Raw genomic sequence first — 27,420 nt, forward strand, 5'->3', positions numbered from 1 at the left:
ACACACACACACACACACACATACATATTAATACACTCTGGAAGTATAAAGGAGGTGCAGAAAGTAATTGCTTCTTGCTAGGATAACCTAGAACAGCTGTTAGAGGAGGTAGAGTATGTGGCAACAACAAGAGAGAAACTTTCTAGGCATAGGTAAGGCAAGCTAGTAGAGGGCTGGGCAAGCAGAGGAAGGCTGGCCAGTGGGAAGCAGACATGTTTGACTCTGCGCTGCCCTGATATCTGCGGAAGGGCTTTGTCTGCCAGTCCTGAGACTCCCTTCACTGTCAGCTCCTGTACACAAAAGCTGGGTCACCGTCCGAGGTGAGGTGGCAGCTGACTACCTTGACTCTGCCTTTCTGGGGACACTGGCGATATGCCACCCTAGGTCTGCTGGGCAGTAACACAGTTCCCACTTGCTCCTCTTGTCCTCAGAACCCCCGGCTTCCAGCACCAAGGTGGGGTAGTTAGGATAGCTCGTGCCCCAGTAAAGACAGGTGCCCGGCAGAGCGAGGCCTGACGGGTATCGCAAAAGTGAGCAGGCCCAAGCATGTCCCTCATTAAAGGGAGCGTTCCGGCAGAGTGTGGATGACAGGCTGCTCTCTGCACACTAATTACTCATTTCAGAAGAAACCAGAAGCTGGAGTTGATTGGCAAAGCCACGGCAGGTCTGAGCAGTCCGGAGCCGTCCACAGCCAGCCTCCTGCTGTCATGTTTATTTCTCCATTCTGGAAACTCCCTTCTTGGCTCCCTCCTGTCTCTCAATTTGACCAGCTTGGTTTTTAAGTGTTACAGTGGCATTTGTGTAGGTGATAAGAGGTTAAGGGTGACACTGGGGACAGAGTGAAGTATGAGAACAAAGAAAGAAATTCCTTTTTAAACATGTTTTCTATTCATAAATGAAATTTAACCATATAACTGAAAATGTTCTTTTTTCATTTACCTAGCATCCTAATCCTATCAATTTAATGTATTTCCTTCCAATTTTTCACACCATTATCATGAAATGTAAGGTCTTTTTAAAAAAGGAATGTGTTCCCATAAAAAATGCAAGCAAAGGAATCCTATGGGACATATCTACTGTCCTCTGGGGTCTCCATCTGATGGAGTCTACTTGAGACAACACCTAACAACCATTGTACTATACTTATGCTCTTAAATCTTGTTTGTTCATTTGTTTTCCACTAAATATTATTCTACCTGTTGGAAATGAGTCAATAGATTTAACCCTGACTGTTCACAGCTTCAGTTTGCTCGGCTCCACAGTCAACACTCTTGGCACCAACAGTCAGGAAATCAAAAAGCGTATCGCGATGGGAAAGTCTGCTGTTAGGGACCTCTCAAAAGTACTCAGGAGCAACAGTGTCTCTCTGGAGACTAAGGTGCGCCTGATACAGGCCATGGTATTTGCAATCGCTTGTTATGCATCAGAGAGTTGGACAATGACTAGGGAGGACAGAAGGAGAGTGGATGCTTTTGAGCTGTGGTGCTGGAGAAGAGTACTGCCAGGAAAACAAACAGATTCATCTTGGAGAGGATTAAACCAAGCTACTCCTTGGAGGCAAGGATTCTGGGGCTTCGTCTGACATACTTTGGACATGTTGCCAGGAGGGACGGGTCCTTGGAGAGGGACATCATACTTGGGAGGGTGGAAGGACAGCGCAGGAGGGGAAGACCCTCTATGAGATGGATTGATTCGGTGACTGGGGTAATCGGGATGGGTGTGTCAGAGGCAGTGCGGTTGGCGCAGGATAGGGCTGTTGTGCATAGGGTCGCTATGAGTCAAAAATGAATCGACGGCACATAACAACAACAACAACAATGAAAGAAGCTCTGGTGGCCTACTGCTAAGAAGCTGTACTGCAATCCAAAGGCACAAAGTTCAAATCTGCCAGCTGTCCTGCTGAAGAAGGTTGGGCAATCTCCTCCAGTGCAATTAACTGCATCTGAAACCTGCCAGATGGTCAGCTGTGGGTTGATTCTGTCAATGGTACACAATAGCAACAAAGAAGCACTAGTAGGCCAGTGACACTTGCAACCCAAAGGCAGGTGGTTCAAATCCACCAGCTGCCCTGAGTGAGAAAAGTTGCGCTTTCGACCCAAAGGCAGGTGGTTCAAATGAGTGAGAAAGATAAGCAATCATTTACAGACTTGGAAAAGTTGCTGGAGGGTCAGCTATGAGTCAGTTCAGCCTTGGGCTGTTCACCAAAAGGTCAGTGCCTTGAGCCCTCCAGATGCTCTGCAAGAGGAAGGTGAGGCATGTTGCCTCTGCAAAGACTTACAGCCTTGGAGAGCCTATGGGGCATGGCTGCTCTGTGCTAGAGGGCCATCCTGAGTTGTAACCTACTTGAGAGAAGCAAGTTTTGTCTCCTAGGGCAGCCCTGAGGCCTCTCTCAAGGCTTCCATCTTTCTAGTGGGGTGTCATGTTAAAAAAACCCTCCTCACAGGCATTATTTGAGAAATTATTAAGAGAAACTAAAAGATTGCTCAAGAAAGTGTGATAAATAAAGTAATACTCCCCAGTCCAATCCCTCGAGCTTACGATTAATGTCTGGTTACATGGCCCAGGTGAACTGAAGTTTTAGCTAGAGTTAAGGCCGTGAAGGAGCTGGTCTCAAAATGGAAAGATTAGCTTGAGTTTTCCAGGTGGGCTTAATGTAGTCATTAAAGAGTCATTAAAAGTAGGACAAATCAAAGTCCCACTGATGTTGAGTTGGTTCCAATTCATAACAACTCTCCATTGGTTTCCCAAGGCTGTAAATCTTTACTGGAGCAGATTGCCTGTGTTTCTTCAAGTAGCGGCTAGTAGATTCAAACTGCCGGCCTTTAGGTTAGCTGCCTGATATGTTATGCCTAGCCACTACGGCCCCTTTAGAAGTAGAAGTTGTTGAAATGGGAAAACTGGATGCCGGTAGTAGTGAGCAGGATTAGCCCTGGGTTTCTGGATTTGAAGATTAAGGAGGAGAAGTCACAAACCAGGAAAAGTGAGTGAATTCCATCAGCTAGAAACTGCAAAGAAAAGGATTTTTCCCTCGAGTCTCCAGAGGAATAGTCCTGTCAATACCTTAATTTCAGATCAGTGAGACCCATTTCCATCTCTCACCTCCATAACTGTATTGCTTAAGCCATTAAGTTTGTGGTAATTTATTATATCAGCAGTAGAAAACTAATACAGAATTCAATATCAGCTTGCAAACTCCAAGCAAAAACATGTTTACCTCAAAATATGGAATCATCCATATGGTCCAGCAATTCCACCTCAAGGGAGTAAGTGTGTGTACCAACCTGATACTTGTGTAACAATGTTCATTTCAGTGGTATTCATAATAGCCAAAAAGTTGGAAACAACTCAAGTATCTATCAAAAGATGAATTGTTGCTGTTAGGGGCTATTAACAAAATACTGGACATGTGTACAATGTGGTATTATTTAGTAATAAAAAAGAAATAAACTTCTAATCCATGCCACAATATGAATGAACTCTGAGAACATTATGCTGAGTGAAATATGTCAGACATCAACCCAATAAACCAAACATTGCCTCAATTCCAATTCACAGCAGCCCTACAGGACAGAGTAGAACTGCCCCATAGGGTGTCCCAGGCTGTAATCTTTCTATAAGCAAACTGTCACATCTTTCTCCCATGGTGCTAATGGGTTTGAACCATTGACCTTTTGGTTAGCAAACAAGGCTTTTGACCACTGCCCCAGCAGGACTCCTTAGCCACCAAAGGAAAACACTGTATGATTCTTCTTATATGAAATATCCAGAGCAGAAAACTACACAGAGACAAAGTTTATTAGCAGTTATCAGGCAGGGGGGGATAGAGAAAAGATTATTGCTGAAGGAGAACAGAGTTTCTGTTTAAAGTAATTAAAAACGCATTTGGAAATGGATAGCTGCACAAGAAATCTGACTTTGTATTACTTAAGAGTGATTGAAACAACAGTTTATCTCTGGAGAATTGCTGTGTTTGTCTTTTCCTCCTACCACTTAAATTGATGCAGCTTCAGATCTATTACTCCTATCTTCTACCTATGTAATAGAAATATTTAAGGCTACAAGTAACAGATTACTTGATTATCAGCAGTTTAAATCAGGATTCAGACCTATGACTTCCTCGCCAATTTTTGGCTCTTCCCACTTTTGTAAATCAAGTTTTATTAGAACACACCAGAGATATTTACATATTGTCTATTGCTTCTTTTATGCAACAATTGAGGGTTTTTTTCTGTTGCGTCACCTTTTTTAAAAAAAATAGTTTATACTGGTTTGCTTACAAAGTTCATATACATTGTGTTTCACACTATCATTCACATGGTGCTTCATTCAATCACTCTTAGTTATTATATTTTATAAAATCAATCAACACTCACCTATGCCCACCACTGCCCTGTCTTTCCAGATTCCCGCCAGATTTTCCCCATCTCCTTTAACCACCACTCCCTGCATCCATCAAATTTTGCAACCCTGCCCAACCTCACCCTTCTGCTCCTACCCTCTCCTCCCCCTTGGATCCTCATACACGTTTTATGAGTTATCTTCTATTTCTACAATAATCATCTTAAACAGTATTTGTCCTTATGGGGAGCTCAGCATAATGTTCTCGAGTGCCTCTCAAGTTATGTAGTAATTTTTTAAATCATTGCTCCTGAGTACTGCATAGTATTCCATTGTATGGATGTACCACAATTTCTCAATCTGTTCAATTGTGGTTGGACATTTAGGCAGTTTCCATGTTCTTGTGATGGTAAGTACACTATTATGAACATTGGTGTGCAAATCCACATTTGCGTTCTTATATTGCTGCTTTCATGATACAATTGTTATTCTATTGCTGCTTCATGCTACAGAGTTAAGGAGGTGCTACCAAGACCAGATGACCAAGTTTATTTTATTGCTTGGCTCTTTAAAAATGTCTGCCAACCTCTAAGCAATAAAGAAACTTTATCTTTCATAGCAAGGATTTTGGAGGTACAAATTTCATGTTTGGCCAATTGTTCCCCAATGTCACTGAGTGAGCACACAAGCTCTATCTTTTCCTCCACAATCCTTTGCATGTTGACTTTTTTTCTCCTCTTTATTAGCTCATGTTCATAAAATGTGTCCCAAAGTTGCAGAGTTTACATGTGGGGTCAAAGTAGAAATAAATAGGCCAGTGTGACATTGTCATACAGCTGACTCCAGAGACAAAGACTTTCTAGATCATCCCCTGTAGACTTTGTCTTATTATGTCCCATTGGCCAGAACTAGGTCACATAGTCACTTCAAGCTGCAATGGAGTCTGGAAAGGCAAGTATCTAGGAAATTTTACATTGATTTTATAAAATTGAGGGTTCTATAGAGGGAGAAAAAAAAAAAGGGGGGGGAGCAAATGATTAGAACCCACCAGCAGCTCTATGGGAGAAGGATGGGCTATCTCCTCCCATGCAATTAACAGCCTCTGAAAAACCCACTGTAGGTTCACCTGTGAATTGGTTCCAAATTGTCATACACAACATGGTGCCATGTTTAAGGCATTCAACTGCTAACCAAAAGGTTGGCAGTTCAAACCTGCCAGCCACTCTGTAGGAGAAAGATGAGGCAGTCTGCTCTCTTAAAGATTTACAACTCTGGAAAACCTATGGACAATTCTACTCTTCGTTACAGGGTCACTCACTGTGAGTCAGAATAGACCAAGTGATGTTGAGTTTGGTTAGCAAACAGATGTGAGGAGAAAAGGGGCTATTATGGAACCAGTTACCATAATCTCTCAAAACCCAGACAAAAGGAAGAAGAAAAGACCTTTGAAGAAGGAGGAAAGTCTTTGAAGAGGGAAAAAGACCAAGAATATTGACTGATCACTTACTAGGTACTGAATACTAGGTACTCAGCTCACTTAATCCTTTAACTGAGCATAATTAGCCAGAGAATAATTCGCCAAGACATGTGATTAGTAAGGGTGGGGCTACAGCTCAAGACCAGTCCTGCTTCCGACAAAGGTCTCTGTTGTTCTTCCTCACTACCTACTCTCCTCCTGTCTCCTGAGGAATTCCAGGAGATTAGAAATGCTTTCATGTTGTCTCCTCTGAAGGCTCCGGAGTGAAAGGCAGGCCGGAAAGAGAGGCAACGAGGTGTGAGGGGAAAGACTCTCACATTTGCTGTGTATCTTACAATTGCTAGTTCAAGAGATACACTTACATTAGAGTCTTTCATCTGCACTAACAAAATATTCTAAAAGTAGGAATAATGTTAGTATTACAAATGAGATTCTAGAATTTAGGGGACTGAGTAGCCATGCAACCCAAATTGGAACTAGTCCTCAATTTAATTGTTCATTTACCAATAATTTGGGCCCCTACTATATGCTAAACACTGTGAAATGTGATTTTGAGGTCAACTTTCCACTCTTGATTGTTGCTCTTAGCTACTGTTGAGTCAGTCCTCAATTCATGGTGACCATACATACAACAGAACTGAACATGGTCACTGTTGCAGATTGGACTAAGATCCATAGACTTTTCATTCAGAAGTGGACTGCCATACTTTACTTTCTTGTTGTTATTGTTATGTTCCATCAAGTCTACTACAACTCAAAGCGACTCTATGAACAGTGGCTCTGAGCTTTGCCCTATCCTGAGCCAACTTCACCATCTCTGTCACACCTGACCCCACTGCCACAGTCACTGTTTCAACTCATCTTATCCAGGGTCTTCCTCCTTTGTGCTGACCCTCTACCCTTCCAAGTATGATGTCTTTCTCCAAGGATTAATCCCTCCTGGTAACATGGCCAGATTGTGTAAAATAGAGTTTCAAAATCCTTGCCTCCAAGGAGCAACCTGATTTCACCTTCTCTAGGACAAGCCTGTTTGGTCTCTTGGCAGCCCACGATATGTTCAATAATTTCTATTCCATCAGTCTGGAACCTAGTCAATATTGTAACAACACATAGAACTCCATTCACAAATTAGTAGCAAATTCATGTTATTCATTTTACAGAGAGGTATGAAAAGGTTCTAGGACTTGCGCAAGTCAGACAGTTCCTAAGTGTCTAAGGGTCTAATTCCTGTATGATTTCCTAAGCTTTCTCAACAAACTCTATCCTTCCGATTCTTCCATTTTTGCACTCCCTGGACTCACTTGATGTCTCCCAGCATCTGTTGTTCAGCCTCGGCAAGCTTGTAAGGCTGAAGTGGAAAAAAAAAAACTCAGACATAGAAAGAAATGTGGGGCCTGAAGCTGAGATGCTCCAACAGTTAAGTGTTCAACTGCTAATGGAAAAGTTAATGGTTCAAGCACACTCAGTGACTCTACAGGAGAAAGACCTAGCGATCTGATTCTGTCAAGTTTATAACAAAGAGAATTCTATGGGGCAGTTCTCCTCAGTCCCATGGGGTCACTGAGTTGAATAGACTCAAAAGTACCTAATCAATGACAACAGAGCCTATGTCAGACTCTGTTACCAAGTCGTTAACTGGAATGGGCCCCAGTGCAGAAATGCTGGCCTTGGTTCCACAGATGCTGGAAAAGTGCTACAGAGGTCATGTCCATGACCTCACCATGAGTGAGGCTGAGATAACACTAGTGTAGCAGTCTCAGAATCCCAATGTGCTTGAGACTACACTCAAAGAGGTAAAAAATGCTGATTTAAGAAAGGCATTGAATAACTGAGCTAACCAAGCCTGGAGCTCTCTAACCTTCGGTAGCTTATTGTGAGATAATAAACTTTCTTGTGGTTTATAATAGTTGAGTCAAGATTCACTACTTCCAACCAGAAGGATCCTAGCAAGTGACAAAGTGTCAGTTTCTGTGGTCTTACACTTCTTCCTTCTTCTAGTACTCACAGAGCCACCCGCTTTGAAATTGTCTTTTATAACTTGTAGAGCTCCCTGATTAAAACAAGCTTGGAAGCAGGAGTGGCATCCACTTCCATAATAGTTTGCCTCTGGAAAACCTATGAACCTGGAGAAAGGACGAAAGTTATACAGGTGTCTAGGACTTTCATTCATAGGGTCGCTAGGAGTTGTCGACAACTCGACGGCACTTAACAACAACATCTTGTTTTGACATCAAAATGGGTCATGGTATCAGATCCTGTTCCATTAATGAAGTGCTAAATTTTGAAAGACAAAGGCTTTGCACTGATGTGGAGTTTGAAGCTGTGCATTCTGGTCTCAACCCAATTGCTAACTGGTTAAATTTCTAAATTCTCCTTGCCTGCTGCGCTATTGCCTTTGATAAGCTAATTAACCAAGTGGTGGTGTAAGGGCTTCATCTCCCAAACCAGCTCTCGCTGGGACACAGAATGAAGCACTTTTATGAAGCACAAAAGAATAAATGTTGTATTGTTGCATTTCCATGAAGTGCAGTAATAGATAAAACTAATTCATAGTGATGTTGTTGTTAGGTATCATCAAGTTGAGTACAACTCATAGCAACCCTATGATAGAAATAAAAATAATGACTGGGGGATGGAGCACATTGACTGGAAGGGGACTTAAGGGGAACTTTCTGCGGTGATTAAAATGTTCTATGTCTTATTTTGTGTGGTGGTTACAAAGGTGTATGTAATTGTCAACTTCTGTTGAACTAAACACCTAAGCCCTGTGCATGGTATATATGCATTTTGCCTTAATTTAAAAAATATTTAATAGAAGAACAAAGATGATGAGACAATAATCATTTCAGCATCCATAATTGATTAGTGATGTCTGCTACAGGCAAGGGAAGGGTGACAGGTGCCACAATCCTCAAGTCCCACGTCCTCAGAAGGCTTCTGTGCCATTGAAATAGTAATAACATTAGTCTACCTTGTAAGATTATAATAGGGTGCAAGTCCTTTATATGACATACACCCCAAGCCAAGAGGAAGACTTTGTTCTTCATATTTGTTTCCCACAATGTTTTGAATAGAGGCACTGACTCTGGCAGGCAAGTCCCAGAAAATTCTCTCAGGCTGGAATGAAATGCTACAGAGCCAGGCACTTTCAGAAGGCCAGGCTCCCCAAGAGCAGCGGCTGTGGTTTGTCTGAGCTGTTATTCACATTACAAACACGGAATGCCGACAATGATTTGCTGAGCTGGCTTCCCCACTGCTATACAGCACCACTTTTAAAGGTACTAAAATGATTTCCACAGGCTGAACTAGATAATGTGTTTTCTTTTGAGGCTTTTTTATCCCTTCTCATGCTCGGCCTCAAGATGGGGTCTGGTATTTGTCATTTCTCCTTCCAACTGCAAATCTGCAGGGGCCTTTCAGAGCTTTGCTTTGCGGGCTCTTGGTTTATGTCTGTTGGCCAAGGCATCTGTTTTTGGTGCCTTCCAGCACCTTCCGGGAGTCTCCGGATTACTGATGAAGATTGTGCTAACCAGCTTGCATCATGAGAGTCTTGGGGGTTCAGCAGCTGTGCTGTTTTCTCACTGGTGTCCCCACAGAGAGAGCAGAACAGAGCATGGCAACCGTATCTGCACTTCCAAAGCCAGCCGGAGAGCAAGCCCCAACGGCAGATCCAGCCTGGGTATTCAGCCAAGAGATACCTCCGAGGCCTCTTGTGGAAATGGCCCCCAGACTCAATGTACAGGCTCCAGTGTGCAGGTCAGTAAGGAAGTGGTGGGGCACCCAACCTGCCCTACCTCATGTTCTGGTGTGAAAATGTGGTTTACATCAATGTCTGAAACAATAGCACTTCAGGCCTAGTTCTGGGTGAAAGTGAAGCTTCTCAAGCCCACAGCCTTCACACCTCAGTCACACCTTTCATCCTCTAGCCTCCCCACAATTGCAGAGGGAAGTACAGCCTGTAGTTTTTGCCTTCACCCATAATCCTCTCAGCAGCCTCATGCTCCATATGGCCTGCCAGAACGTTCTTCTGAAATTACCTCACTCAGAGCTTCTCTAGGTCAGTCCTCAACTATCTGTAAGATAAGAGGGGCAAAGGGGAAGAGGTCCAGAACAAAACAATTTGCTCAAGGTCGTTCAAACAAGGCTGAGCTAGGACTAAAAGATCTTTCCTGAACTCTCAGCTGCATTTTCTTGCAAGTATTCCCTACTTCCCATCTGAGGTGATCACAGAGCCTCTCGGAATTCACAAATGTTGGCTCCTCTTCTTAAAGATAGTTCTTCACAATTCCCTTGAGGCTGAAATAAGCAGTCCACTGCCAATCAAGGGAGCTCTGGTGGCTTGTTGTTGTTAAGTGCTGTTGAGTCAAGTACGACCCAAAGCGACAGTGTGAACAATGGGATCTGAACCTTGTAGCCATCCTCACAATCTCTGACATACTTGAGTGCATTGTTACAGTCACCCTGTCACTACATCCAGCTGAGAGTCTTCCTCTTATCCACAAATTCTCCACCTTTCCAAGCATGATGTCCCTCTCCAGTGAATAGCCCCTCCTAGCAATATGCCTGAAGTAAGTGAGATGAAGTTTTGCTATCCTAGCCTGCAAGGAGTACTATGGCTGCACCTTCTTCACAACATATCTTTGTTCTTTTGGAAGTCCATGAGATATTCAGTACTCTTCTCCATCACCACAGCTAAAAAAAAAAAGAAAAAGAAAGCATCAATTCTTCTGTCATTCTTATTCATTGTCCAGCTCTCAGATGCATAGCAAACAATTGAAAAGACCGTGGCCTGAATCAGGTGCACGTTAGTCCTTAAATGGACATCATTGTGCCTCAAACGCCACATACTTCTTCATCAAGTATAGCAACAAGAGCTTTAGGTCCTCCTCACTTTCAGCAAGCAAGATTGTGTCATCTCTATAACACAGGTTATATATGATGAGTCTTCTTCCAATCTTGATGCCACATTCTTCTTCATAAGAGTCCAGCTTCTCAAATAATAGGCTCAGAATACAGATTGAATAAGTATGGAAAGAGGATATAATCTGGATGCACACCTTTCTTAGTTTTAAACCTTGCAGTGTTACCTTGCTCAGTTCACATAACAGCCTCTTGGTCTAGGTATAAGTTTTGCATGAGCACAATTAGCTTTCCTTGGAATCCCATTCTTCTCAATGTTATCCACAATTTGTTACGATCCACACAGTCATGCTTTTGCAGAGTCAATAAAGCACAAATAGAGACTGGTATTTTTTGCTTTCAGTCAAGATCGTCTGACATCAGCAATAATATCAGAGACTGTGCCTCAGTCTCTTCTAAATCCAGTTTGACTGTCTGGTAGTTCTCTATGTACTACTGTTCTAGTCATTTATGGAAGGCAACTATGCTCACCACTATGTTACCAACACTCACTGTTCTAGTCATTTTTTGAATAATCTTCAATAATATATTCCTTGCATGTGATATTAATGATATTGTTAGATAATTTCCTCATTCTTTTGGGTCAGATTTTTGAGGGAAAGAGAATAAATATGGACCTCTTTCAGTAAGTCAGCTAGGTATCTGTCCTCCAAATTTTTTGGTTTTCACTGATTAACATGTCCATGGCTGCTTGCGTTAGTTGAAATGTCAGTTGGTATGTCATCTCTTCCTGAGGCTTTGTTTGCCAATGCCTTCATTGCAGATTGAACTTCTTTTTTTATTACCACGGGTTCTTGTTCATAGGATACTTCTTGAAATATTTCGGTGTCAGCCAATTCTTTCTGGTACAGTTATCCTGGATTTAGAAATTGTACTGCCAACACAAAAGTAAGCAGTTCAAATCCACGAACTGTTCCATAGGAGAAAGATGGGCAATCTTCTCCCATGCTCTGAAAAACCCACTGGAGGGTTCACTATGGGTCAGTTCTGGCTCAACAGTACACAGTAACAACTGCTGCACAAAGACCACCCTCCACACACACACACATACTCTGGAAATACTTAAAAATTGAAACCTAGATATGCTTGGAAATTAATGTTTATAAATTTAGTGTATGTGCATAATGTACAGCACACAGATGAACAGTTAAATATGCAGCTTCCAGGACTTACCCTTAATAAATTTCATTGTTGATCTGAAATTCAAGTTTAATTGGGTATCCTGCATTTTATTTGGCAAACTTACTGGGGATGAGAGCGGTGAGCAGTCAAATTTGCCAGTGCTCGCTAGGCTGTTTGCCATCTCTTCAGCACCCACAGACAAGAACAAAGGAAGACAGACTTTCCCTTGCTTTGTAGGTTTACCCTGGGAAAGGAGAGAGAAACAGATCTGCCCAGTGAGCGGTGACTTGAAGCAAAATTAGAGATGTGAGCTTTCCAATAATTGGTTTTACTTTCGTGGCAGGTTCATGGTTATAGGCAGACCTATTTATTTAGCACTTATGAGAAGAGAAAAAAGCCTCTCAACCAAAGATTTGTCTATCATCAAGTGAGACAGAAAGTAGAACAGGTGACTGCCCTATAGCTTGGCCCAAGATTTTTGAGGATGAGAGCCCTTCTTAACATCAAAAACCGTCTGAGACACTCCATGGGAGAGTCATATGGCTAAAATGTGTGGTTTAAGAAAAGACACATGTGCATTCTTGGGCCATTTTCCATAATTCCTCAGGCTGGGAGAACTCTGCTGAGCAGTGTGAGACCACTAGGCCATGGGCCCCTCCACCCTCTCCTCTCACATCTCAGAGCTGGCTCATTATGATGCTAGTGTGTGTGTTCTGTTGTCCCTTCTTTCCACCGGGATTATGAATTCTCCCTGTACTTCAAGTCCCCATCTTCCATACAGGTTCTCTGACAACTCTGGTCAATACTGACTTCCTCATTTTCCGGCTTCACATCACACTAGGGCCACACAGGTGAGCTTTGTGTTTCTGAAAGACTATTCACACAAACTCACTGCGCCTGAGTTGCCTCTGATTCACAGCGACACTCTTTTGGGTTTTTGAGGCTATAAATCCTAATAGGATGAGACTGGTCATCTTTCTCCAGTCAGACCAGTGGAGATGAGGGGGTTTAGCTGAGTGGTCAAGCATTTGACTGCAAACCAATGGAGATGGGTGATCTTTTGTTAATAGCACAATACCCTACATACTACACCACCAGAGCCCCAAAAAGACTATTAATGCCTTCAAAGAGGACCTATGTCTGCACATCTGTATCTCCCTAGTGCCTGGCAGAGGGATGGAACATTAGTAAATCCCCAATAAATCATTGTAGAATAGTTGAATTGAGAAAGTATTTGATGATGAGACTTTCAGAATCAAGGAGGACGCATCATTACCTTTTATTCTTTTTCTAGAGTAGGAGGAACCTTTTACCTGAGAAAGGTACCTCAAGGAAGTGCTTGTGTCCCTTCTACAAAAAAAGATTCAGTCCTTGGGAATAGTACAGTGGAAGAACACATAGGTGGTACAGGAGCAGAAGCACTTAGGAAACTTGATAACAAAACCTATCAAGATAGAGACCTCTTTGGGGTCTGCTTTTTAAATCTCTCTCATATCCTAATTGTCTTCCTTAATGGGCATATCCAAAGCTATGATAGAACAAGGAGAAACTTTATCATTATTACCTCCAAGAACTCTAGATTAATAACCATTATTTTTTTCAATAACTCCTGACCTATCTTTCAGGATGCATCAAGGATTCTGTTCTGCTCCAGGACCGTCAACTTAATATACCAAAGAATCTTAGACCACACCAGGACCTTTCAGGTGTTCCCCCAAAATACCACTTCCTGCCTGTCTTCCCTACATTTTGGACTCAACAAGGTAACTCTTTTGAACAAGGTACAAGTTAATTTTAAAACTGGTTCTCAACTATTTGCCATTTCAGTGCCTTGCAATGGAGTTTCCCAAAATAAAACCTAGGAATTCTGAGTTTCATTGTTCTCATCTATAAAATGAGGTGTCTAACTTGACTAACCTTAGCCAATTAAATTTTGTGCAATGATGGAATGTTCTACGATATGCGCTGTCCATTATAATAGCCCTTTGCCACACTTGGCTCGAGTGCACTTGAAATGTAAGATCGAGAAACTAAATTAACAATTGTATTTTGTTTAAATAAATTTAGACTTTATTTGTTACATGCCACTAGTGGTCATTATGGTGGACAGTTCAAATTTGAATTCAAGATTTTCAATTACCTCTTATGTCTCTCTGGAGACTAAGGTGCGCCTGATACAGGCCATGTCTTTGCAATCGCTTGTTATGCATCAGAGAGTTGGACAATGACTAGGGAGGACAGGAGGAGAGTTGATGCCTTTGAGCTGTGGTGCTGGAGAAGAGTACTGAATGTACCATGGACTGCCAGGAAAACAAACAGATTCATCTTGGAGAGGATTAAACCAAGCTACTCCTTGGAGGCAAGGATTCTGGGGCTTCGTCTGACATACTTTGGACATGTTGCCCGGAGGGACGGGTCCTTGGAGAGGGACATCATGCTTGGGAGGGTGGAGGGACAGCGCAGGAGGGGAAGACCCTCTATGAGGTGGATTGATTCAGTGACTGGGGTAATCGGGATGGGTGTGTCAGAGGCGGTGTGGTTGGCGCAGGATAGAGCAGGGTTTAGGGCTGTTGTGCATAGGGTCACTATGAGTCGCAAACGACTCGACGGCACATAACAACAAATAACTTATGTCTGCTGCCTTCTAGCATGTTTTGATCCTAGAGCTTTCTGGTCACATCTTTTGGGGAAAATATAGGTTATAAAATCACAAATCTTCTCCCACTTAGTTTGTATAAGATTCTGAGTTTGAGCTTCTGTTTTATTGGTGAAACGTCCAGAAAAAGATCTACCGCACTACTGTGCATAAAATTATAATGGGCTTTCTGAAAATTGTACACTACTGTTGTTGTTGTGTGCTGTCAAGTTGACTACAACTCATAGCAACTCATGAACAATAGCTCTGAACTTTGCCCTGAGCCAACCTTTTTTTGCTATTGTTGTTGTTGTTGTTAGCTATCACTGAGCTGGGCTCTAACACATTGTGAGCCCATGCACAATACACAATAGAATGTGATGCTGCCATCACATCTCTCTTTATAGATTCATGCGCTGGTCCACAGAACAGTCTTTATAGACTTTGCTAATGTGGATCAATACTCCTGAGACCAGCTGATTTTGGAACACTAAAAATATCCTGTTTCTAGGCCATCTGTGTTCTGGGCAGTGATAAACCTACCCAGCGATGTTCCTCTCTGGGCACCTGCTACACCGTCTCCCAGATGGCACTCTCCTCCCCCATTGCCTCATTCCTGTCTTTTCAAAAATCTGACAGTGTCCAGCTAATATCAGATGTTGATACCCAGAATCCACAGTTCCTGGACATTGACTTACAGTGTTCCATTTTTAAGTGAATAGCACTGCACAGCTAAGGGATCAAATTATTTCCCTGATTGATGGCTGACACCAAAATGCTATCACAATCAGACAGAAAACAAAGAAAACATACAGAAGAGTGGTTAAGCCTGTGGTCAGTAATACCAGATTTTCAGGTTCTGTGACTTCTCTGGGCCTCACTCTCCTTATTCATAACATGTGGATGGATAGCAATGCCTGCCTCTGCTTCAGAGGACTGCATGTGGACATTAAGGGGCATAATGCAGTGCCTGGCACATAGCAAGTGCTCAATAAATGTTTATTATAGACTTCCCCAGCTTGGATTTCTTAAGCATAATTACACGCTAATTGCAATGCCCAATTGCTCATGATCACAGAGGCTAAAACTCAACTTTGACGGAAGTAAAAAGAGCTCAGAGGCTTTAACTTGTACCTTGACTAATGGTTTTATTGGTTTTAACTTTATCTCCCTTTGGCCTCCCTCTCTTTACCAGACACTTTATTTGGAGAAGTAGTAAAAGCCTGGCTGCAATCCCAGATACCCCAACAATGTGATGGTGTTGAGCAAGGCACACACACTGCCTACAATCTGAGTTTGCTCATTTTTTAACATGGGAATAATGATATTTGCATTCTTCCTCCAAAGCTTGCTGCAAATAGTCACAGGAGAAGAGGGAAGTGAAGTCCTCTAAAAGCTCTAAGTCACTGCTCCGTGTACATCATCAGGAAACCTGAGTCTGTGTTTGCAATATAAAGAGACCCAGCTCTGTGTTCTCCTTTCAGCACTGAACCTTCAATATTTTGCTTACAAACCTGTTTCTGTTAAGCATAAACAAATGAGCCAGCTGGTGATGTTTACTGAGAAAAATCTTGGTTTCCCCACACATAGATTGAGTCGTCTTCAATCTCACCTGGAATATAGCCAAAGGGGAAAATGTCTTTCTCTATCTACCATGCCTGTGTCCCAAGTCAAACCATCTGACACCTAGAATATTCAGTAGATGAATGCACATTCTGTCTCCACCCACAGAAATGTGTTTGGTTCCAGGTGAATCTGACCAGGAAGGATGGGCCTGAGATCTGGCTTACCAGGGGCTTGTTACAGAATATTCACAAAGAAAGATCTTTATTGATGCGCTTTGCATGGAGTTTAGGTCTTCTTATGGTCCTGAACCACCTTGGATTGAGGAGCCCTGCATTGTTAAACACACAGGGTCCACTAAGTTTCCCTCGACCTCTGAAATCTAAAGACTCCTCTGAGCCTGGGCCTGGATCTATTCCATAAAAACCCTCTAAAAACAAAACAAAACAAACCAAAAAAAAACCTCTAAAAACCTGAAGCAGCCTTCAGGAGCCAATGGGCAGAAGAAGGAGAGTTGGGAGGGAGTGTAACCCTAGAGGCAGGCATTTAACTCTTGATCCAACATACCTAGGACAGGAATGAGGAAGAGAGATGAAGGCTGGAGAAGATAGAGGGGAAATGAGACTGGTTCAGGGAAGGAGAAGTCCAGTATCCAGCATATATACACAGGGCTCCCAAAGGCTTCCAGATGCCTGATTGAAAGACAACCCCACATTGTTTCACAGAGCTGCATGCTGGGAGTGGTATTGCTAAAGCTTGGCTCCAAACAAGGCAGGTTTGCCAGACTATTTCAGCAATAAATCTACCTTGAGTAAGTGATGAAAATAGCTGCAGGACCCTTTAAACCATTGATGAAAGATTTGTTAAATATGCTGGAGTCATCTGTTGACTCAGATCCTTCCTGAGGGTTGCACAGACAGGGTAAGTCAGCGAGGAGGAGCTCAGCAGTGGTCACACTGCAGTGCGCTCAGTGGAGGTGGGCCCATGGGCAAACAAGCCACAGGCAGCCCAGGAAACCCTGAGGGCTTGCTTCCAACTGGGCACCTCAAGGACCTCGGGGCAGAGAGCTGCAGGTCTTGTCTTAGTCACACCATTTACTCACTATCCTTCCCTATTTACAATGGGCTATTATTTTTCTTATCTGATTTGGACTCCTTACGGCACAGCAAGGAAGCAAGGGCAGGGAATTAAAATTCATATTTTACAGATGAGGAAGCAATGTCCAAGAAATGAACAGCAAATCCTGGGTTTCCTGGCTCCTAGTGTTTCTACTGACCTGGTTGCCACTGTTATGAGGTGCTATTAAAAAAATTATATATATATATATATATATATATATACACACACACACACACAAATCAGGAAAGGGGGGATAAGGGCTTTGAACCCTCCTACTCAGAAAAACAAGAAGGGAGGCTATTTGGAAATAACCAAGACCGTCACGCCCAGTGATAATTGGGATGGGAGTATCAGAGACAGTGCAATTGGCACAGGACAGAGCGGAGTTTAGGGCTGTTGTACATAGGGTCGCTATGAGTTGCAGGCGACTCGACGGCACATAACAACAACAACAACAACAACGTCATGCCCACCACAGGGGTTACAGAACTGACTAACTGTTCATCTTTGCAGGTCACCAGGGCCTGGATGAGTGGGAAGCTGGGGCTGATGGTGATGTGAACAAGGGCTCTGCAGCCAAGAACCACGGCAGCCAAGGGGTCCATTGGCCGCCACTCAGGAAGCACCTTCTGCAGGAAGACAAAACCCAGGCAGAGGTACCACTTCTGACTGACTCCATCCCATCACCATATCGAGGCCCTTCATAGATCTGAAAAGAACTTAGAAGCTTTTGACCACCATTTCCCAAAACATCATCTGTGGAACCCTACTATTGCCAGATGGTCCGTGAAAAAGTGTTTCTTGGCCAAATACCTTTGGGAAACGCTGTATCCTGGACCCCTCTCCCACAGTCAGGCTGCACATTTGGATACGGCTGGCTTTGATAAGTTCTGTGGAGTAGCTGGTTTAACTTTATGTAATGCAAGGTTTTCCAAATTTCTTTTACTACAGATGCTTCCCTGCCCCTCCCCGATATAGCAGCTGTAGACATGTCTAGAAAAAGAAAAAGAGCTTTTGTTATTAAAGTGGAACACCCAGCCTCTTACTAGTTGTGGTAAGCCTTGTCAAGAAATGTAACCATCTTTGAGCCTTAGTGAAGCCTAGTCAAGAAATTTAACTAACTAAATTGAGCTTTAGTTAACCTTTTCTCTGAAGTGAGGCTGTTATAATACATATTTCACCAAGCTGTTAAGGGGATTGCTGCTGTTGTGTTGTCGATTTTTAGCTCATAACAACCCCATGGGTCAATGAAAAGATGAACTAAGTCAAAGTATGCTGCTCTTGTTGCTATGCCAAGTTGGAATTAATAGCTGACCCTCCAGCAGGTATTCAAAGGCAATAAACTGTAAAGGAGAAGATTGCCCATTTCTCTCCTGTGGAGCAGCTAGCAGATTCAAACTGCATGCCTTTGGGTTGGCAGCACAATTCTTTTTTTTTTTTTTGCAGCACAATTCTTTACCACTAAGCTACCAGAGCTTTCCAGGCAGACTATAGAAATGCTATTTTAGGGGTGTGTGTGTGTGTGTGTGTGTGTGTGTGTGTGCATGCGCACTTGTGTGTACACCAAATGACAGTGGTTTAAAGCAACATAGTCAACTTCTACTCTCATCTCAGATAAACTCATTTGACTTAAAGAAACAATGAGCACAGGAAAGGGGAGAAGAGGAATGTCACACAGGGCAGCAAGGGAGAGAAGAGACATTTTAATGATGGATAAAGACAATGGCATTAGCACTTAATTTTTGTAAAAGGGTTCTTTTTAAGTTTTCAGCTTACAGAAAAACTGTGCAAAAAGTACAGGAATTTCTAAAGATACTCCTCCTCCCTACTACACACTATTTCTTCTAGAATTAACATCTTGCATTCATATGGTGCATTCATATGGTACATTTGTTACAACTGATAGACTAATAGGGATGTATTGTCATTAACTAACGTTAATCATTTATATTCGAGTTCCCTCTTTGTGTTATACAGTATGATGAGTTTTCACAAAGGCATAAAGCCATATGTCCACCATTACAGTATGATATAGAATGGTTTCACTGCCCTAAAAATATGCACATCACTCTGATTCTTAAGAAAAAAGAAAGAAACCAAACTGTTTTGCAGGAAAGCACATGTCAGGCATGGTTAAATGTCATTCTTACTACCATCAATAATAAACTGTTCTATTGGGATAAATGCCATTAGAGATCTTGCTATTATAACCATTTTATTCTTCCTAGCCTCCAAAAAAAGATTTGATCTTCAAAAATCACATATGTGCCCATGAGATCTGACTGTTAAAGCAACCTGCTCTGTTCTTTCACAAAAGCCTGTTTATAGGAATGTGTATCTGTCGTTCCCTAGGACACGTCAACAGAGAATCACCATCACATGCATGCTTCAAAGGAAAGTCACAATGAAAAGACACGACAAACCTCAGTGAGAGCCTTGGGGCATGCCCACATAGATCATTCTTGGCTCCGGAGCGACAAATCCCACATTATGTTCTATGGAGACTCCTTCCCCAATAGGAAGGCAGATCTTGGTGGTAAGAAGCCAAGTGTCTTGTTTGTTGATCTAGGTAAACCTAATCATGCAGAAATCATCTGAGCACACTGAGGCATGCCAACTGTCACTTCTTTGAGCCACTCACCTTAGAACATAACTGCCAGAATCAAGCTGAAGGTTGACATGGGACTCTAACAAGTCTCACCTGTCTAATGTTTAACTACACACAGCCATGGTACAAATCATGGTCCGCTTACTGCTGTGTGTGACCTTGGGCAAGTTATTTAATCATGCTGAGACCCAGTTTTTTCCATCTGTAAAATGGGGAGAATAATAATAGCCCAAAGCTATTGTGGGAGTTAAGTAAGTTAATGCCTATAAACCATGTGACATAGTTCTCCTATACTCGGTGCTTGTTGTTATTATTCTCTCCATTGCCTGACACATCCAGTAAGATGCCAACCCAGACAGTAAAGCCAGGGCTCCCAGAATCTGCCACAGCCACAGCTTGAACCACCTCAGTCTTTCTCCATCCTCTCTGCCTTTATTCCCATTAACCAGAAAGTAACATTGAAAGCTGACTATCCATCCCCTAACTGCAACCACTGAGCCGTCATTTCCACCCTGTTTCCACAGGCAAAGAAGGAACTGTGAAACTCCTCAAGGACAGAAGTAGACACTTATTACAGGAGCCGCCTGTGGAAAGATGCCTTTTTCCTTCAGTTCCATCAGCCTCCGGCCTAGCAAAAAACACCTCTGAGAAAGTGAAACAGAAAAAGGTTGTGTGTGTCTCCCCGTATGCATGCACATATATGCCTGCTTGTGTACGGATGATCCTAATCTAGGAACGAGGTGACTCAGAGGGATGTCTCAAAAGAGCACTGACCTCATTCACTGATGAGCTCACCGTGTGGGGCAGGAATCAAATTGTGATCATTTAGTAAATGTTGAAAAGAATGCAATACAAGAGATTTCCACCCTCCTCAAGTCTATTTTAAAACTTATTCTATTACCACATTCTCTCTGGCGGCCATAGAATTCTTTGTTCTGTTAAGGGGCCATGAGTTACCTGTAAACCTGTACTGGTAGAATTTAAACGTGTGAGCAATCGACCATCTTCAGACCCACGATAGTTTGGCTCAGTACGCTCAGTCAGACAATTCAGGGTATATCAAGTTTACCAACGCCTTCCAGAAGCTCCATGCATCGCCTGCTGCAGAGGTGTCCCTGACTGTCTCTGACCTGGCTCCGCATTGCAGTTCTTTGTGGGTCTCTAGTGGTTGAGGCATCAGTGAGAAATGGGAACAAGCAGAGGCTCTGCTAAGCATCTGTGCAAACTTGGGTGAGTTACTCCACTATCGGGGACAGTGACCGTATCTGCATCCACAGAAAATTCCCATCTCGAAGACTGAGGGGAGAATAAAGGGAGATGATAAGCAATATCTAGCCAGTTGAGATCTACAGTCATGTTAGTTAAGTGAAGGATCTGTGTCCTGACTGTAACAATGGGCTCAGCTTATCATGAGGATGAGACCAGATAGAGCAAGTTCAGATCTGTTGTGTGTGCATAGGGTCACAGTGTGTTGTAGTCGATTTCAACATCACCAAACAACAGCAAAGTGGCCCTGAAGGAGCCATAGGTATTCTATGTTTTGAATCTCTGGTGCAAATTTTCTCAGACTTCTTGTATCTTAACTGATCCACACCTTCCCATCCACAGCAGAAGGGCCTCTGCCTTCCCAGGCTCCTTTGCCCCAGACAGAGAGGCAGGCCAACTTGCTAAAGTCACGATGGGCATAAAGAAGACCCCAGATTTCAAAATCTAGACCAGCTCCTTAACCGCTGTGTATGGTTCAGCAGAGCAAAATCATGTTCCTACTGTATGAAAACTCTGTTTAAATCTTTAATTAGAACAAAGAAATTAAGTCTTGACTTGTCAGCCACACCTCACACAAATCGTTAGTTTCCACATAGATTTATAAATGCGAACCTTGTCAAACAAAATGCACAAGGTCAGTATTCAAAGACGAGCAGTTGGTGGGCAGCTGGCACCTGGACAGTGAAGGTCTCCAGAAACATAAATATCCCATGTGCATGTGTTTGGTCAATAATTTCTTCGTGTCTCAAAATTATAAGTGCTGCCTTGAGTAATTCTGTTGAATGTCCTTTAATTCTGGTGATTCAGGATGCTTCTGTGTGCTTCTGAGCTTTATTTCCCCCTCTGTTTGAGTACTCAGAAAGTGAGAAGTGTTTTTATTTTTTTTCCTATAAAGTTGAGCCCCCTAACATCCTGAAACTGAACACATATGTTTCTTAAAGTTAAATTCATATGTTAAAGGTTGCAAACTGAAAGGAGAAAATTGCCTCAACTTTTGAAAAATTGCAAACAGGAGGTTCTACTACCTCTAGTCAGTGCCTCTCTTTCTCACTCTTCACACACACACACACACACACACACACACACACACACACACACAGAGTGTTACTTTACCAGTTGCAGGCATTTCCAGTCATGACAATTCCATATGTGTCAGAGTAGAACTGTGCTCTATAGGATTTTCTATCGCTTCTTCTAAGGATCTTTTCACTATGAACTAGATGATGGTTTACAGAGCAGGTCACTTTTCCATTCAACCCTTCATACACCTTTTGAGTGAAAGTTTACAGAGCAAATTTGTTTTCCATTTAACAATTCATGCATAATTTGTTTCTTGGCAATGATTGCGATCCCCATAGTAGAGCATCGCCCATCCATTCCCTCCCTGTCTTTCCCGTTTCCATTCTTCTGTCCTTCCTCTCTGTCTTCTAGATTTTGTTCTTGGGTTAATGTCCTTTTAATCTCTAGAGGTTGGCTGTTCTGAAGAGCATATACCTCCCTAGTGTTATTCTTTATAGACCTATTTATTGCTTGGTTCAAAATCAGCCATAGAATGATAAAGCTTTCAATAACCCATTTTTCAAAAATAGATTACCAGGATTTTCTTCTGAGAGACACCTCTGGGTGAACCCAAACTTCCAAGCTTTCTGTTAATAGCACAGTAACCATCTGTAGCATCTAAGGATTTGGGGCACACACATAAGCACATGTACATTCACATATGTATATATATTTACATGTGCATGTATATACATATGTATAAACACATACACACATACATCTTTTTTGACAGAAAACAGAAAGATAAATTGGTCAAGTGTGACTGCTTCTAATAGCTGGCGATTCATACTCAGACACATTCATATTCGAAAAATACAGAAAATCCTAGATACTCTGCCACTGGCTAGATTGGATATTAAACTTGTGAGAAGAGCACTCTCAAAGTATCATAGAAATAATTCAAATCCTACATGCTTTTGTAACTACTTAGGCTAATATTGTTTGAAATGGTGATATGTTTGTCTCCATTTTACAGAATTCAAGGTTTGAAGTGATTTCAAGGAAGCAAGCAAGCATAAATACATATTCCTACTTTCTGTCTTTTCTTGCCTAAAGGTTACACACTCAAGCAATGCTGTGCACCTTTCTGTCTTAACAACAAATGCCAAAGTTCCTTCCTAGCAGATTTCAGCTATGTCATTTCAGTTGGGTTCAGTTTACCTAGTCTCAAGAGAAAGAAAAACTTTCTTTCTTCTTCAAAACGCTTTGATTTATCACATTTATAATTGTCAGAGTAATCAGAAGCTGGATTAATGAGTCATGAAGTGACTGCCCTACATTAATTTATTTCCTCAGCCACAGTGAGATACAACAGCCTTTGCTCCCTGCAAGCAGGAGGATTAGGAGACCTGTCCTCTTGGTTTTTATTTTGTTTTTCACTTTTCTCCAGATGTCAAAGCCTTTGAAACTACCTCCTATCTCAAAAGAACCATCTAGAGTCCTGGACCCCCTAAGGAGTGAATTTAAAGCCAAGGAGCCCCCAAGAGAGCTCTTCATCTTCCCACTGGAGATCCATTTCCATAAGCATCACCTCTCAAAAGAAAAATCCCACAGAAGAGGTAGGACCCCGTGGATGAGTGCACTAGAGAGAGTTCAGGCAGGGCAAGAATGACCAGAACATGGGGATCCACTAATTCAACCCTCATCTCATGTATCATAGCTGACCCGCCACAAAGTCATCTCTTCAGATAATTTCTTTAAGAAGTAAATAAAAGGATAAATTGTAGAACTAAGTCTCTTCTCATCAGGGTTATTTCCATTTTAAATATTTTTCATTAAGTCTTTCATTAAGCAATGCATTTTGTGGGACTGTGGGAAAGACTAATATAGAAAGCTGTTATCCTGCCTCCAAGGAGCTTACATGCAAAGGAAGACAGACATGCATATGCATTAACTCAATCAATTCAGGTGTTAGATAAGAGGTGCAAGAATTTCCAGGCAGCTCACGAAAAGTAAGTACACCATTAAACAGGACAATTGAAAATTAAATAGCCTGGAAACAAAGGAGGACGCTTCAACAATTTAGATCCTCCCAGAAGAGCTGTGAGTGAGCATTAACATTACTGGTAAGTATATTCGTTTTCTCCTGGACACAGAGCCTACTAATTGGTCCTAAAAGCCTTCTGAGGTCCCAAGTCTTTTCACTATTTCTTAGTTGTTGGAATGGACAGAAAACCTCATAAGCAGTTCCTTACTTCACCTCTACCTTGCATGTGAACTTCCGAGTTGTAAAACAACCCAGTAGTAAATGGAATTTGCTCCAGGACTTAAGAACCATAAATGACATAGCTGAGCTTCTACATCTTGTGGTTCCTAACCTCTACACTATAATAGACATAAAGTGCTAGTCTATAGGCCTTTTATTGTAAGAACCACCTTCCCTCTGTAACTTGATTTGTGCCACTATTAGAACCTCTACTTGGAATATTATTGCTTTTTCATTTTTGACTCATGTACTTTTAACTTGTTAGTTAAATTTGTGTCTTCTAGGCTAGTTCCATGATACCTCTTCAAGGATATGAACATGTACGGCTAAGCACAATTAATAACAGTGCATCTAAATTCCAAAATCAATCTCCATGATAGTCTATGTGTTTCCTACTGCCAAAGGGGCCCTTTAGAGTAGTGAGAGAAGATCTTCACCCTGAAACCTACAGTGTCCCTTTTCAGCAAGAAGTAGCTAAGAGAATATGCCATCCCCTTTTCCTTATGAATCAGGGTGAAGTCTCTCTCAGGGAGGAGTGATAGGGAATGGCAAAGGACACACTGACAAAGGAGATTAATCAGAACTGGCTTTTACAAGCACTGTGGCAATTGGACAATTAAAACAGACATTCGGGGGTCAGGGAAGAAGAACGAACTGGGGAGGAGGGTAGAGAAAACAGTGTAACAATGAATGAATGAATGAATGAAAACCCAAAATCTCTGTAAATGTTCATTAAAACTAATAAAATTTAATAATAATTTAAAAAAAAGAAGTTTACAGCTTCTGAAAATTAAAAAAAAAGAAAGAAAATTAAATAGCACACAAGCCCATTAAGAATTGCCAAGAAATTGTTGTTACCTGACATCTGGGATAAATTCTTTGGACTAAGATAAACACTGAGCCGAGTTTTGAATGTGCAAGGTAAAAAGGAATCCTCATCTAATAATGGGTCTCAAAATTTTTTTTCAAGGCAAAGATTTTGTGCTTCTAAGCAGAATGCTGAGAGGGTATAGACAAAGGAAAGAGAGAAAAAAAATCCAACTGGGATTTTGGGAAGCTTTATGGATCCTAAGGGAAGATCTTGTCTGACTTTCCTAAGTTATTAAACAAAACAACACCCTTGTCAACGGCCTTCTAGCTCCTAACACTTCTCTGGGCAGTCCAAAGGGAACAGCAACTCTAACCAGTTGACTCTAATTCTGAGGGATTCTAATTATGACTTTCCTGGATACTCTAACAGAACTCTATTGATTTCTTAAAGAGTTTTGACTTCTAGTAGTTTAGCAGGTAGCCATCTTGTTCTAGGGTTGTTAGGAATTCTCACCATAAGTAAGAATACCTAATTACGGAGTTTTGAAGGTCGATCAACAGAAGGAAATATATAAGGGAGCCCTGACAGGTGAGGGGTGTTGGGAATATTCTGAATCCTCATAGGAATATTGGTTATGTAGGTATATTATATATTTGCCAAAACTCAATGAACGTACACCTGAGATCTGAGCATTTCTCTATCTCCAAATTTTGCCTTTAAAAAAATTACCCTTAACTGCTTAAAAAACAGAGAGGAGTGAGAAAGATGACTATTAGCAATCTGTGGGCTAAATCCTCATGGTTCTTTTTCTTATGAACTTGAGAGGAAGATCAGAAGCACAAGACGATCATGAACCAAGTTCTTAGAGCTAATAGATACTTTGACTATGCCAACACACTACTAAATAAAAAAGATAAATAAAACACAAAGAAAAGTTAATCCAATGTGTTCTCCTCTCTCTTGCATGTCAGTGAGGACACTTTAGTTATAATGATCAGAAACTTAAATCACCTAAAGCAAAAAGTGAAATGTGTTAACTTATGTAATTGGATAATGCAAGGGATCAGATAATATCAGTAACAATTGGATCTAGGACTTAGAAAATGTCATCTGACAAAAACAACTATGATATATTATCTCACCCTTGTAAGAGTAGCAAAATTTAACAGAACAGCAAACAACAAATATTGGCAAAGTTGTAGAGAAACTGGAACCCTTATTCACTGTTGGTGGGAGTGTAAAATGGTGCAATCACTGTGGAAGATAGTATGGTGTTTTCTCAAAAAGTTGGAAATAGAGATACCATTTGACCCAGCAATTCCACTACTGAGAATATATCCTAAAGAAACCAGAACTGCCACCCAAACAAATATATGCACACCCATGTTTATCACTGCTTTGTTCACATAGCAAAGAATTGGAAACAACACAAGTGCCCATCAACAAAGGAATGGATAGAGAAGCTGTGGTATATTCACACAATGGAATATTATGCAGCACTGAAAAACAGAGAACTCATCAAATATTATACAAAATAGGTGACCATGGAGGACATTATGCTGAGTGAAATATCTTCATCACAAAAAAGACAAATACTGCATAATGCCACTGTTCTAGAATAAGGCTAATATGAGGGTTGGGGGGAAACTAAGAAGAGAGGCCATAAATAATGTACACGGCGTTGAAACAGACAAGGGACAGACTGTATAAAAGGAATATATGATCAGGTATTATTGGCATGACAAGAGTCCAGAATAAGAGATGCATAGTAAAGTGGTCAGGGAGGGGGGGTGGAAATGTATAACAATGAAAGAATATTTTTTCCAAAGGAAAAAGTGAACTCAGTGAGGAGGGGAGACAGGGAGGAAAATGTTCAACAATGAATGAATGGAAATCCAAGTTCTTTATAAACTTTAATTAAAATCTAATTTTAAAAAATCTAATTTAAGAAAAAAGAAAAAGAAAATGTCATCTGAGCACTAATTCTCTAAGTCTCTCCATTCCGCTGGCCTTTCCTCTTAAGCAAACCATCCCTATATGATTACAAAGATGGCCCCCTAAAATTTCCTAAGTTCCTTCCCACCTGTTAAATCCAGTCAAGTGAACACCTCTTAATAAAAACCTTTGCAAAAGTCTCAGAATTGTCATTGACTGGCCAGGCTTGGGTCATGTGCTCAACCTAGAACCAGTAACTGTAGCCCAGGCCAGGAGGAACTCCTTGTAGCCAGGCTTCACTCGCATGCCCATCCCTGATGCCAGGAAATAAACGCAGCTCTATCCAAGCCACATGGTCAAA

The 27,420-nt window shown here is 41.7% G+C and overlaps 1 protein-coding gene across 1 annotated transcript in view; it reads left to right on the plus strand.

The window, feature by feature from the left end:
• Nucleotides 1-27,420, plus strand: part of LOC102862159 (uncharacterized protein KIAA2012 homolog) — a 177,448-nt gene that overhangs the window by 9,801 nt on the left and 140,227 nt on the right. Inside the window, 6 exon segments of the mRNA XM_006889149.1 lie at nucleotides 9,412-9,571; nucleotides 13,483-13,638; nucleotides 17,688-17,830; nucleotides 19,527-19,710; nucleotides 20,307-20,449; nucleotides 23,498-23,666. Coding sequence (XP_006889211.1) covers nucleotides 9,412-9,571; nucleotides 13,483-13,638; nucleotides 17,688-17,830; nucleotides 19,527-19,710; nucleotides 20,307-20,449; nucleotides 23,498-23,666 — 955 coding nt within the window.

This window comes from Elephantulus edwardii, unplaced genomic scaffold, assembly GCF_000299155.1.
Source record: "Elephantulus edwardii isolate Elephantulus edwardi_28Jun2011 unplaced genomic scaffold, EleEdw1.0 scaffold00075, whole genome shotgun sequence".
NCBI lineage: Eukaryota > Metazoa > Chordata > Mammalia > Macroscelidea > Macroscelididae > Elephantulus > Elephantulus edwardii.